Source organism: Fusarium vanettenii (genome assembly GCF_000151355.1).
Source record: "Fusarium vanettenii 77-13-4 chromosome 1 genomic scaffold NECHAsca_1_chr1_3_0, whole genome shotgun sequence".
Classification (NCBI taxonomy): Eukaryota; Fungi; Ascomycota; class Sordariomycetes; order Hypocreales; family Nectriaceae; genus Fusarium; species Fusarium vanettenii.
Genome location: NW_003315881.1, coordinates 3,626,443 through 3,640,424, shown reverse-complemented (window position 1 = coordinate 3,640,424; position 13,982 = coordinate 3,626,443). Strand labels below are relative to the sequence as shown.

Sequence of the window (13,982 nt, the reverse complement as noted above, 5' to 3'; positions counted from 1 at the left end):
CATGTGCTTTCTCTCTCTCGACAAAACTCAATTCTGTTTCTGCAAGATGGGACAAGCTTTGGCTTTGATGTTTCTGGGCGTTTGACCATGGGGCTGCTGGCGGATCTTTCGTTGACGAGACTTTGTCTCGTGGCCGTCTCAGTGGTGATTGCTGGTCTTGGTACTCGTCAGTTTCGACGATGGCATCGTCTGCGCCATATCCCTGGTCCGAGGGGCGCAGGTTGGTCAACATGGTGGCAACTTAGGGGAGCTCTCAGCGGTCACTACCATGAGCATCTCAAACAGGCCGCTGACCAGTTCGGTATGCATCTCGTTCCCACTGATAATACATCATCCTGACTATCTCAGGCCCTCTTGTTCGCATTGGCCCCAATGAGCTGCTTTCAACAGATCCCGACGTGCTTCGCAATATGTCAGCGGTGCGCAGCACCTATACCAAGGGCGACTTTTATATGAGCGGCAGGATAGTCCCAGAGGTTGACAATGTTGTCTCTGAGAGGAACGAAGTCAAGCACAAAGCTATGAAGGCCAAGATGACACCAGGAGTATGTCACCAACACCATATTGTGAATAATCCTAACGACCTCTAGTACTCTGGAAAGGAGAATGAGGGCTTTGGCTTTGAGGCAGGCCTTGATCGCCAACTCCTCAACTTCATAGCCCTCATCGATCGCAAGTACGCATCAGCGCCTGATGAAACTCGGCCTGTCGACTTGGCCGAAAAGACACAGTTCTTTGCCCTTGATGCTATCGGTGACGTCTCGTTCGGAGAGCCATTTGGATATCTCACCCAAGATGAGGACCTGTACCATTACAACGAGATCAACGCCAGTTCACTGTCAGCTATGGACGTGGTCTCTGTGTATCCCTGGCTGACAAAGATTGTTCATCGATGGCCCCTGAAGCTGTTACTCCCGCGGGAAGGGGACCAGGTAGGCTTTGGACGCTTGATGGGGTAAGTTGCAAATACAATCGAGTCTTTAATTTGCTCTAACGGGTGTCTTCAAGATTTGCTACACAGTTTGTCCGGGGACGGCTGGCTGAAGGTGCTACGCCGGACAAGGACATGATGCAAGCTCACATCAACAATGGCATGAATGAGGAGGAGCTAATCCAGCAAGTCTTTATATCCATGTACGTGCGCAACCATATTGTCAACTTCAAGGGAAACTCATACATATAGCATCGCCGGTTCCAACTCGTCCGCTCATGCTCTGCGCATGATCATCCTCTCAATCATCACCAACCCACCTGCCCACGCCTCACTCCTCGCCGAAATCCGCCAACACGTCTCCTCAGTGAACACGCCCATCTCCTGGGCTCAGATTCAGACACTACCATATCTACAAGCCGTCGTGCGCGAAGGTCTCCGCATGTGGCCTCCGCTCGCTGGTTTGGGCTTCAAGCAAGTACCTCCTGAAGGCGATACCATCAACGGCTTCTTTGTTCCAGGCGGCACGCAGGTTGGACAGGGCTTTCACGCTGTAGGACGGTCTCGACTTGTATGGGGGGATGATGCCGACATGTTTCGCCCTGAACGATGGCTGCTTGCCGATGAGAGCGAGTTAAAGAGGATGATAGCGGCCTGGGACACGCATTTTGGCCACGGCAAGTACGTGTGTCTTGGAAAGCCGATTGCTTTGATGGAGATCCATAAGGCTGTTTTTGAGGTATGAGATACATCTGCTATTAGGTGAAAGGCGTGCTGACCTGCCACAGTTGATCAAGCGATACGATTTTGCTATTATGAACCCTGAAAAGCCCATCAGTATTCAGGCTTCAGTTTTCCTCTTTGCGTCCGACTTTTGGGTCAGGATCACTCGAAGAAATGATCCAGACATTGAGGGAACGAAGTGATAGCGATGCCTCTCTCTGTACATAGTTGTTCAAAATTGTCACCATTGAATCGTAATAGGGTCTTTGGGAATAAAAGTGCAATGGGTATTATTTGCCTCGAGGCAATTGCGTTTATGATGGGTAGACCTCCTGGAAGGCAATGAAGTGATATCGCCGTAAACCAGCCACCGCAGGTAGTACCAATTAAGCCTTGCGGCGTGTCTCCTAGGTGTTGGAACTCCGAGGTTGACAACTGGGATCTGAATAACAACCCGAACCCCTTTGAGCATGGCCATGAGGCTTGCGGTTCGGGTAGGATGCCTCTGAACAGGTTCCCTCTCAGGAGGCCCCCTTTTCTCAACAGTGAACTGAGAATAGGCCAGAAACTGTGAAGGCCGAAAAGGCCTTGGATCTCCGAGCTGGTTCTCCGCCATTTGCCTTGTATTCTCTTCCCAGTCTTTGTCCTTCCAAGTCACCGTTGTCGCAAGTGTTCGCTCGCTTGATCAAATGCTCAGCACTAGGCTTTGCTACCAAGCAGCTCACAAGGAACGTGCTCTCAAGCTGAGGAAGTGAAGCAAAATTCATCCTCAGGGCTGTCAACCCTCCTCCTCTTCGGGCTTCCGTGATGGTGTCCCCAGAGTTTCCAGGCCCCTCGCTCCCGCCAACTCTGCTGGTGCATTCGCCGGGGCATCGGCCACCTTTCCTTGTCCCATCGCCTCCTGGTATTTCCGACCTGTATCATCCAGCAAGGCTTGGACTTCTCCTTCTCTTTTCACAATCTCTTCTCTTTCTCTCTTGAGTTTTTCCACTCGTGCCTGTTTGCCCTTCATCTCCTCTTCCATGCCCTTCAGTGTTGTCTGCAAACGAGCAAGACATTCTGTTAGGCTGGGAAGAGGTGCAATCTTGGGTGGTACTTGGAGGATCTCCTGGCCAGGGTCCTTCCGGGGCTTCTTTAGACCGTCCATTCCTGCACGTGTCTGAGCAGCTTCATATGCGATTCGACGTTCTGCATCGCTATCAGACGATGAGTCTGAAGTATGTCCTTCGGCTGCGTTGATGAGCTCGGCCATCTTCTGTCGGTCATGTTTGCGCCTCTCTTTCTCAGCTCGCTTGCCCAAAGACAGACCCCCATCTTCGACATAGTTATCGAAACCCTCGCCTAGGTCTTCGTCCTCTGCTATCAAGCGAGTGTCGTCCTTCTTCTTTTTGCCAAACGGACCCTCGTCATCTTCAACAGATAAAAAGTCCTTTTCCTTTGCCAAACGTGCTCGTCGTTCTTTCTTCTCTCGGATCTCAGCCTCGGATAGGATCGTAGTCGCTTGGGGTTGGTTAAAGTCTGAAGATTCAACTATGACAGCGCCCTCGAGCTCGGAGGCATCAAGATCCATCATGTCAGTGTCGTCGGGTGGTAGCGTAGAGACGTTCTGGGGCGTGTTCGGCGTGGATGACTGTAGTTCTTCGAGATATTCCTTGCTGTACCTTGGCCGATCGTCCTCATCCCCGAGTGTCCGCATAGGTAGTCCCTTTGTGCCTAGACCCCTCTTGATGGCACTATTCTCAAGTGCGCGTCCCAAGGGTCCCTTCTTAGGCGTGAACACCTCGGTGGCGTCCTCGTCGCCCGCAACTCCATCGTCTCCGCCGAATGATAGTCGTGAAGCTTTCTTTGGCTTCTTTTTCTGCTTTAGCGAACCTGAGCGGCTGATGGCTGGTCGGACCACTACCGGGCCATCATCCTCGTCATTGTTGTCGTCTCGAAGGTTCTCGGCGTCGGCAGGATTGAAGCTCTTTCTCAACCCCGATTGTCTGAATGGTTTTCGGCCGGCTTTTGCGCCAAATAAGGGCTTGGAAGGTTCTGTAGTCGCAAGGGTCAGCCTTGGTTCTCATCAGCAACAGTCGCGCATTGAAAGCAGCTTGGTACTCACCATCGCTGGAGCCAGTGTCGCCGCTCGGAGCCGACACGCTCTCAGCCGTGTCTTCCTCGTCGGCGACCTTGATGACCTTGGCCTTGCGTTTTCCGGCAAAGGAACTCATGATTGCGACCGTTTGGCGCAAGTTGATTTTTGAAGTTTTGTAGGTTTGCGACGCGCTTTGAGGCGGGCCAGAAGTAGAGTGACGTGCATTTTAGAATCTTATCAGCTGGGCACGTGACTCAGCTTTTCCCGCCAACTGCGAAATGGAGGAGCTCTCCCAGCCGCGATCGCGTCGCATCTAGACCAGCATCAATAAGTTAAAATCAACCTTGACTGCTCAAGATGGCGCCCGCACAGCCCGAGCTGAAGAAGGTGCGTTTTATAAGTTCTGCGCTGCTGTATAGCATCAAGCTGCTCTTGGGCGCTTGCCTGCTGCTTCAGCTGCCTTGCGACCTGATCTTGGCTAACTTTTTCGTGCAGTACCTCGACAAGCGACTGTTTGTGCAGTTGAACGGCAGCCGTAAGGTCATCGGTGTCCTCCGTGGCTACGATGTAAGCGCATCTGCGACAAGTTCGAAAGCTCTTGGCTAATTGGAATAGGTCTTCCTGAACATTGTCATGGACGAGGCGGTGGAAGAGAAGGACGGTGGAGAGAAGGTCAGACTCGGCATGGTTGTATGTTTCCCCTCCATTCTTTCATTCTACTGGCCATTGATACTAATCAATGCGATAGGTCATCCGTGGTAACTCAGTCGTGATGCTCGAGGCACTGGAACGAATCGGCGGCGACGACCGACAAAACAGATAATCGTCACGCACGCACGATGGAGACATGTGGAGGGAAAGACACCATGGGAAATCATTGTCATGCTTATTTTTGGCGTTTTGAGGTCGAAAAATGAAGATCAAAGTCCCCATCTTGGATGATTTCTTTTGGGGAAGTCAGGTCACGTCTTGCTAGACATCAAGAGAAAGGACTTGACATCTGCGGCCGGATCCTATTTGGTCCAGACCTCTTCGTCGTAATAGTCCATGAGCTTGCCGCCGTACGTCTTTTGCCAGCCCTTGATGCCTCCGATCAGGATCTCGGCTTTGATGTCGGTCTCGCCAACTTCGTCGAGGTAGTCCTGCATCCACCCAGCACAGCGTGGGCCTCTGCTACCGCAGCTCCCTTCAAGTCGTCAGTGGTGGATTGATTCAGCTCGCTAGATAGAGACTACTCACCACAATAGAAGATGATTCTTCGAATGCCCGCCTGCTTGCAAAGCCGATAGATGACGGGTCGTGTCTGGTAGAATGTATGGGCGGGGAAATTGATGGATGTAGCAACAGTGCCGCCCTCCCAGTCAGTCCTCCTGACATCAACTAGCAAAAAGTCTCTCGTAGCCCCCTTCCCAGCAGCTGCGTTCTTCTCAATGAGACCTGCAACTTCGGCAGCTTCAATTCGAGGGCACGAAGCCTTTGCCTCGGGAAAAGCTTCCCACCACTGCGGGGTGGTCTGCGGGGCATCCGAAGCCATTCTGAAGAGCCTTGGTGGTGCTACACGAAAAGAATTGCGGATTGGCGTCTGACAAGATGTTAGTGCTCGAGAGATTAAGCCAGGAAGGAAGAAGAGTTTTGACATTGGATGAGCCCTCGATGTGTTGAGGGAGAATTGATGATGGAGTAGAGCCTCGGAAGTTGGGCCCGATTCTGCGAGTGTCTAATAAGCCCGTCGCTGGCCGAACTGCCACTTCTCCGCGGATGCTTCACTTGAAGCATGGATTAAACAGCGTTCATTACAAAACATGAATGCAAAGATATCGTCAAGACTTGTTGGACTGCCCGATGGCCTGGTGGGGGGTATATCTTGTTTGGCACCCAGAAAGTGGACGCGCTGGCTTCGGTTGGCTTTGCTCGTGAATTGCAATTGCGCCCAGGAAGATACTTCAAGCTTGATTCGAGTTTATTCTACTCTGTAAATGCTGTTGCATGGCCCCTGGAAGCCGCTGCTGTGTGGTAGCTTCGTAACCAGGCTACGCCTTAAGAATCCTCAATCTCTCGACAAGTGACGCAGCAGAAGTTGACCGACTTACAGCGTTTTTGAGACGATTCGCGAGCCGCCAGGGTGCCTACAAAGTACCCCTTTGCTATTGCGCTGATGGTATGGTGACAATTCGGTAGTGAGAAAGAAAGTTTGATTGGTCAAGCGTGGCACTCATCAAAACAGCGCCACGGTCTCAGGTTGAGAGCATTCGTGAACTCTCTGCTAACTATATCAAGCCCATACCAGAACCGACTTTGGTGTTAAGAGAATCTATGAGCATCACATCAACTGGCAAATGCCTCAGCGGCGGTCACGATGGGGGCATTTGCTTATTAGATCTATTCCTCAGTGAGATACTCTAGCCAACGCCAGGTTTCGCATTAAAAATAAAGTACTGAGAGCATAAGGCTATAACAAACTCAGTCACACCAACACATTATCTTTGCAAGAGCAGTAATAGTGACGCAAGGTGTAAAACGGAGGTACAGTATTTGCCAGCTGATGGGATCATAAGACCAAAGATCTGCCATGGTATCTGTTAAGGAAATACTATTAGGACTGGTGGGGTGGGTGTTTCATCCCGGTACATCCATTTTGCCTACGTACCATAGTTGTTGTGTCATTGAATCTTGGGTATAGGCTTCAGTTGGTGTTACGGTTGTGTGATTTGCGTTGGGTCGTCCAGAAGTCCATACCGTATTAAACGCGAGCGCGCGGGGTGACCTAAAAGTCCACTGTCGTGACAGTTCCGTTGCGAAAAGATCAGGGCGCCAGGCTTACCTTCCTGTTTGTTCTCTCCCCCTGAAAGAGCCGCATTTGTTTAGGTCGGTACCCTTGTCCCTAACCCTGGCAAAGGATGATTAGGCCAGTTCAAGGACAGGAGTGGTTCGATGAGACGATTTCACGTACAATCGCATCGTAAAAGAATATAGCATAATGCCTGGTCATCAAAGCTTGGTCCTTCCATTTTTATTTGGTGACTTCAAAATTAGAAAGAAAAAATAACCCCAATGAGGTTAAAAACACCGTTATGGACCTTGGAGAAAAGAGATCTCCTTTTGCTCTGTGGTGTTGAGTTAAGTCGGGGGTTCGCAACCCCTCCTGTTTCGTGATCCCCCCCCGGTCTTTGGAGCAAAGATACAATACAACCCCTGTAAGTTTGTTGGTGTAGTCCAAGGGAGTGGCCCCTGGCAAAATCCATCAACATCTCAGCATTTAGAGAAGAAAACGAGAAAATCATAAATAGGACAAATAGAAAATACCTTGTGCGAGCTTACTATATATTTTTTGATAGATTTATTGTGTTTTAGTTGAGACTCTATGATAATATGAATTTTAGTGGTGCTAATCTGAGAGGTACCACACCAACAAACTTTCAGGGGCTGTATTGTAAGGCGCAAAGAAAACATCACAGTTCAACAGCCAACCGAATTAATCCACTGGCCAGGAGGCCACGAAGCAAGGGGGGTTGCAAGAGTGCAATACCCTTGCTAGCCTCTTTCTGTAACATCCGATTGGCCACTCCCTCCGTGCTGCATCTGCAGTGCCCTCCCTCGTTTTGTGATTTGGCTACAGAAATATTCTCACCATCTTCATGTGATGAGCGCATCTTCAGTTTGGCATGTATTACTACATCTCAAGAAGAAGCTCCGGAACCCGTGGAGCTCAAGGGAGCACATGGCTTGCTGTCTATACCATAGCAGACGCACCGACTCGTTTCGTTTGTGAAACGGGAGAAGTTATCAAACGACTCTCCAGAGATATCGACATACGCCATTTCCTGAGCGTCGGAAGAGGGTTGCTTTTTCGTCAGCAACAATTTAAAAAGGATTAGCCTGTTGGTCAGCACAGCCTCACATTTCGTTTCACTACTTCTGTCTACTGTGAGTTGGATGTCATGCTGGTCAGGTAGATGTTTGCGTTCTCGACTCACCAAGTCTACAAAGCCTAGCGGGTCCTAAAACGGTTGACTGCATGGATCTTGTTGGATGGATTCCGAGTGAACCACGGTGGGTCCTGCAGTATCCCGTTCTGATGGATTTTATCAGTCGATACCTACTTCATACCTAAAGTACCTACAGTAAGCAGCAAGGGCACACCAGGAATTCTACCCTTGTATTTTATTTCATCAAATACCCCTGTATCTTCTGGGAGAATGAAGCTAACTAACTTGGTGGCGCTCGCCGGGAATGTAAGGGGCTTGTCTAGAGACCGGGGCAGGCCCGAACACGACTTCTCGTCGGTATGTACGGCATTATCATGATGAATGTGGTGGAGTAACTGCCTCAGCGAAAAAGGCATTGCACCTTGGCGCATATTGTTTCCTTCTATAGAACTTTGGTGGCACTGAGTCTTTCTTCTCTGCTTGCTATGTTACCTACATACCTTCGTTGAGACGGCATGTCGTGGGGTTCAGGTTCACCGGGCCACTCGGGCTTGACGATGAGTACCTCACAATTATAATAGCTCGCACATGATTTCTGAAGGCCCCCATGGGCGGGTGTACATAAGCTAATGCGTGTTAAGGGTATAATTAAAATAGCGGAACGCCATGGGTGACGAAGATATTGCAAGGTATTGCGGTGTGGTTCAACGGACGCAATTGGTAACCTAGAACAACATATTTGTTCCCAGGTAGTTGATGATGGAAATATACCACTTCGCCTGCTTTATATACTCAGCGTTTCAATAGATGTCACTCTGCTTGTTGGTCGATTCTACTATACAGATACTGAGTGAACAAGAAGACCTTCAGAAGTTCTGGGTGAGCACCAGCCACGGTGGCCTTCACCGCCAGCCAACAACCCAGGGTGCATGACGGGGAGGCTTCCCTTTTTTGCCTCACCGCTGAGAATAAAGTCCCCGGCTAGCCCCCTTGGACGCAGTAGTCAACCCATTGTTTACCGACCAAGACGCGGAAGGGGTTCCCATGCATCATCGGACCGTACCATGTCGTTGACTTAGCAGACGAGATCGACGCCGACCTATCAATTTATTGCGTGGACTTGCATTTCGGTGAGTACTAGCAAATGTCACCCAAGAGCTAGAGTCAAGTTACTAGGTTCCTCTCGTGACAAAGTTTTGTACCACAATGGGCTTTTCCCGACTCATCAGTGTTGCGTTGATAATTAGCTTAATACGCAGTGGTGGTTGCTTGAAGAGAAGTATGGAGAGCCATAGTTCGTTGTCTCGACCTGTGGAACGCACCGGCTCCTGACCTCCAAATCCACATAACACCTCTCAGGTTCCACTTCTTACATGCTCCTTTCACCAGCCCTCCCCGATAATCTTCGGCTCCCGAGGCTCTCGATAGTCTATTCTGGTCTCTTGACGGCCACAAGACACCGGTCAGCTCCAACACTGAACATCTTCTCCGTAAAGACACGTTGGGGGGCGAATGATAGTCCAGGACGGTACCGGAATGCCAATGGCTCTGCCGCCTCACATACCGTCGTGCAACAGCCTCGTCCATCATCGATGCTCAATAAGACTCTGGCCAAACAGCGAACACATTCCATCTGCATGTGGGCAGATCTGCCCCACACTCGGATCCTGCCTCCTGCAAATAGTTTAAAACCTATCTAGGCCTAACCGGGTCGCCATTTCATTTCTCTTGCTATTCTTATTGGATCAAGCTGTCTTGATAACATAGAATTCTGATAAATTAGCGAGGCAGTACATTCGTAGGTTTATACTTATTGCCGGTCACTGTACATCGTCGCCCAGATGGCAGTTGCCATGCAGAAAGACAGGGGGGTAGCCATATTAGCGCTTGTGGCCTGTTAAAAAAGATAAGTAGTAGGGCTTGCATTCGAATTCTTCCACAAGAATTTCTTCGTTGAAAGACCAATGGACATATTACTTTTAAAGTCCTTAACGTTTACAGATGTCCAGTGTTCAGGATAGCTCTCTTTCAGACGATACGTCGCACAGGTAAGAGTGACAGCTGGGCGTGACGATGTGCATAATCTGACCGCCTAGTAGAGAATTCCTCTGCAGTCGCCTTGGGTTTCTAGGGCGTCCGGCGAATCTCAGGTTCCAGGTTTTGGACTGGTGGCCTTCCGCCAGGCTAGGATTGAGGCCCGCAAACTGCCTCACAGAAATCCAAGGTATGCCTTTTCTTCCCAAGCCCAACTGCCCATTCATTGCCCGTATAGTTGACGAGGACTGCCCCGCGCTCAGCTGCGCCTCTCTGGCACCTTCAAGCGCCAATTGTCGAGTTACCACCACCACGGCGAAGAGTCGTGTGGGTGTGGATTTGCGTAAGTTGGGCCAAACAGGTGGAAAATTCCAAGAGACTAGCTGCCTTCCAGTCATCTACAGATTCAAGCTGACCACTGCTAGTGTTACTGCGGCCATGGCGGAATGAAAGTCAGCGTCGATCCTTGTCCGAGATGTGGCGTCCCACGTTGCCCGAATTGTGAAACGCAGAGGGTTAACGCCCGTCACGCATACGTTGCAAGGTTCAGCATTGAGGGGGAGCATGAGGTCGAATGGCATAGCCATGAGCAAGAAGACAACCAAGGGACGTCTCTTACACGGTTGATGACGGTTGACCTACCATTCCGGCTAGAGGATACAAATAGTACCAGTCTAACTATGACGCTCAGCAACTCAGAGTACGACGACATGAGGGTACGTGGCCCCCGTTGCCCGACGATTCCAATATCAAATCGCTAATACAGTTTCTGGTAGTGTAGATTAGTTGGAGAAACAGACGATGTGCTTGGCGGATGATGGTGAATACACAACGGTTCAAAGCTACTACCCAATGGGTGACAACTATGGATCTAGTTAATAGAATCGACCAAATAGATCGAAACAACATGATCGGGCAAGTGAGGAAAATAGGTTCACAAAAGTGTGAGGGTATCTTATTCGTCAAAGCACTCAGGGAAACGGTAGGGGGATGGCTTCCGTGCAAGCCAACGAAAATAATATACCTACCTATGACACAAGTGAAGATTGTGCCCAAGCTTCAAAAATACAATGACTATCCAGTAAGATTTATAACTGTGAGAAGATGACGCCGTGATAGCCTGAACAAAGTTTCTTCTGAGACGAATAGAAAGAGTAAATGGAATTGGGCCCACGGAGTGATGCCTAATCCAAGTTCGCCCCACTAGGGACGTACTTTGTCGCGAATTGAGGAATTCTATGAAGGTACTCGATTCATTTTCGAAGAATCCATTACTAGTCAAGTCGACGGTTCCCCATCGAGGGGCGCCTAGAACCCGGAAGCCTGGGTATTTGACCGCAATTGGGATGTTAATGGCCTAGCTCCTCATCCTACTTACGAGTCAACGCTGGGTACATATGGGCTCTACGAAGTTACGGAAGAAAGGGTTGGGATCCATACTGGAGAATGCAGCTATATTGGGACTTTGCAAACAGAGAGTGATCAACAGATGAAGTGCCATGAATCATTGGACGGGGGAAGGCAATCTAAATATATGGAATATGAAATGTTACAACAACAACGCCCCGAACATCCCGCTGCCGTAACTGAGGAAGACCAATAACAATAAGTGAGTGACTCGGTCAAGAGTGCAATAATGTCATACAAGCAAAACTAAAAGGGAAGGGTAAACCATCAAGGACTATATGGAGAGACGCCCAGCACTCTGAAGGCATTCTCAAATACCTGCCTGGCATTCTCATACAAGGCCATCCTCGCCTTGTTCATTTCATCCTTGTCCGTCCAATCCTGCTCATCGTCGTCGTCGAGCGTCATCATGACTTGGTCAACAAGTCGTAGCAGGTAGATGATGATGAGAGACGGCTCAAGAGTCTTGAAAGACGCCTGCGCTGTATCAGGATACTGTGCCATAATGCGTAGCAGCTCAGCGTAGTCCTCTGCCTCTAGAGAAGCATAGTCCAGTGTGGCATAGTCGACCTCGGCCGGCGCTTCACTCAACTTTGAGGTCAACCTGGCATAACAGTTCTGGATCGCTGCGCCGGACTCGCTAACGAGTGATGCCATCTTCTTAGAGTCCACAGCGTATGGCGTCGCCCGCTTGTGAGTGAAATCCTGGATGAAAAGGCTGGATAGTCCAAGAAGATCCACCGACTTGTCAGTCTTGTCCACAAAAAGGGGTTCCTCCGTCTCTTCTTCAACGCTGGTCTGCATCACAGTATGACAGCAATCCAGGTAGTCGCTCAGCAACTTGGCATCCTTGAACCGATCCGGGAGTCCATTGATTTTGGCAATTGCGACATGCTGGATACGCTCAGCGAGATCTTGTCTTCCCATCAGCTCGAGACACTTTGTAACCCGATGGAAGTGCATCTCCTGTTCCATGGCGACGACGTAGATCATCTTGTCGAACTTGTGTGCCTTGTACCTGTCAAGGACTGTAGCAAGGTCGCGCAACAGGTATGAAGTTGTCCCGTTTCGAAAACGCACCACGGCTGTTGAAAGTCCCTTCGCGTCGTGCTTGGTAAAGTCGATCATCCAGGAACCGTCGTGTTCTTCATATACCCCCTTCTCCTTCAGAGCTTGTTCAACTTCGGCAATTGACTCCGCGCTGACCTGGGACTCTCCCGAGTACTCGTCAAATGTGACCCCGAGTCGCGCATAGGAATCTGTGTAGTCCTTCACTGTCGCATCACGGAACCGTTGCCAGAGTGCGATGGCATCGGGGTCCTTGTCCTCCATCTTCTTGAAGAAGACATCCCTCTCAGCATGTAGACCCTGCGACTCGATCTCGTTGGTATCCTTCCCCTCGCCCTTCGCTGCTTTGACTTGGTCATGCTCCGGCTTGAAAAGCTCCTTGATCTTGTGGTTGACTTCCAGCAAGTGACGGAGTGGTTGCTTGGCAAACTCTTCTTCAGAGCCAAACCTCTGCCATCCTGCGGCAAGGAGTCCAATCTGCTTACCCCAGTCTCCAAGATAGTTCATCTTGACAACGTCCCATCCCATACTGGTGTGTATGTTGGCCACGTATGAACCGACCAATGTGCTGCGCAGGTGGGACACCAGGAACTCGCTCTCCATATTGGGCGACGAGAACTCGACGATGGCCTTCTTCTTCGACCCATCAGGCGCAGCTGCATCGGCAAGACCGAGAGAGGAGTCATATCCATATGAGGCGCACCTATCATGGATGTAAGGCAGGAGAAGGCGGGACAATGTGTTGGGCGACGAGAAGACGCGGAGGTGGATGCCGTCCTTGATGGGGCATGCGAAAGGCGGCGACCTGGGTAACTATTCGTGGAATAATGTCAGACATGATGGCATCTCGGGGTGTGGATGTCAAGATCTTACTCTGTGGGCGAGATCTAGAACTAGGTCCTTGGGCTTGACGTCCTTGAGTCTAAGCCTCGGGGAAACGATCACGAGGTCCCCTTGCCCGGTAACATTGGACGGCTGGATGGCTTCATAGGCGACCAATCTGTCGCAGTCGACCAGCCTCTGCAGTGTGTCGGCGAGATAAACTCGGAAGATATCCTGGGGGTTGTGCACAATGTCTGCGCCAGGGAACTCGGGCACAGGAGTATGCAGGCCTGCCTTGCCAAGTAGGTCTTCGAGACCGCTGACGGAGCAAGTAGTCGCTGCCATAGCCACGATAATTCTGGATGGTGGTTTACGGCTGAAGAAGGGAGGGTGAGTCGGCGCGCAGGTGTGATTGCCTCGTTACGGTCAAGCCGGTTGAGCCAGAAGTCGAGGGCATTTGAATCGGAGCAGAGGAAGGCCGGCGCAGGATCGGGCACCAATTCTCGGGTCATTCTTCGACCTCATGCTGGTAGTAGGCTCAGTGATTTGCTAGGCCAGACTTATATACATACCTTTCGTTGGTTGCCATGCGTGGTGCGTTGTCCAGCTGCGCGATTGGTTTGCCGGTAAAGAGAAGGCTTTCGCAGGGCTACCGCGGCGATTGGTTCACGATTTTCCCGGTGAGGAAATACTCCCTCATTATCATGCTCCTTCCCTTTCATGCAGCCCTTGGGCCTCCTCTTGTGTCATCCCGCCTTGGGGTTGACAACGTGTCATATCTCGAACCTGACCATCTCCAAGCACATGTTCTGGAGTTTCGGGTGCAGTTGCCTGACGTCAAAAGACAACGGCCCAAGGATTTGGAATTGTTACACCCCTTCCCCTCATTTTGATGCCCGAAGCCCTGACAGGCCCAATAGAGTCTCAACGGTCCTTGGCAATGCGGCTGCCTTTTCCTGCGGGTAGTCACGGGTGAAGTTGGCCATCTGATATG

General features: G+C 50.5%; 4 protein-coding genes across 4 annotated transcripts; 1 reads left to right on the top strand and 3 right to left on the bottom strand.

Moving 5' to 3' along the window:
* Positions 1–87: 87 nt before the first annotated feature.
* On the top strand, positions 88–1,857 carry NECHADRAFT_75387 (uncharacterized protein; the record flags this gene model as incomplete). Its single annotated transcript, XM_003054504.1, has 6 exons — positions 88–166; positions 349–545; positions 591–955; positions 1,009–1,134; positions 1,184–1,670; positions 1,720–1,857. The coding sequence occupies 6 exons, from the start codon at positions 88–90 to the stop codon at positions 1,855–1,857; spliced, it is 1,392 nt and encodes a 463-aa protein (XP_003054550.1).
* A 575-nt stretch (positions 1,858–2,432) lies between these two features.
* NECHADRAFT_75386 (uncharacterized protein) lies at positions 2,433–3,867 on the bottom strand (the record flags this gene model as incomplete). The annotated part of the gene is made up of 2 exons (XM_003053793.1): positions 2,433–3,688; positions 3,759–3,867. The coding sequence occupies 2 exons, from the start codon at positions 3,865–3,867 to the stop codon at positions 2,433–2,435; spliced, it is 1,365 nt and encodes a 454-aa protein (XP_003053839.1).
* Positions 3,868–4,078: 211 nt separating this feature from the next.
* On the bottom strand, positions 4,079–5,265 carry NECHADRAFT_98974 (uncharacterized protein; the record flags this gene model as incomplete). The annotated part of the gene is made up of 5 exons (XM_003053792.1): positions 4,079–4,140; positions 4,249–4,320; positions 4,369–4,443; positions 4,502–4,917; positions 4,971–5,265. 2 exons carry the CDS (start codon positions 5,263–5,265, stop codon positions 4,745–4,747), a joined length of 468 nt encoding a protein of 155 aa, XP_003053838.1. The 3' UTR covers positions 4,079–4,140; positions 4,249–4,320; positions 4,369–4,443; positions 4,502–4,744.
* Positions 5,266–11,365: 6,100 nt separating this feature from the next.
* On the bottom strand, positions 11,366–13,333 carry NECHADRAFT_31699 (uncharacterized protein; the record flags this gene model as incomplete). The annotated part of the gene is made up of 2 exons (XM_003053791.1): positions 11,366–12,979; positions 13,040–13,333. The coding sequence occupies 2 exons, from the start codon at positions 13,331–13,333 to the stop codon at positions 11,366–11,368; spliced, it is 1,908 nt and encodes a 635-aa protein (XP_003053837.1).
* Positions 13,334–13,982: the final 649 nt, after the last annotated feature.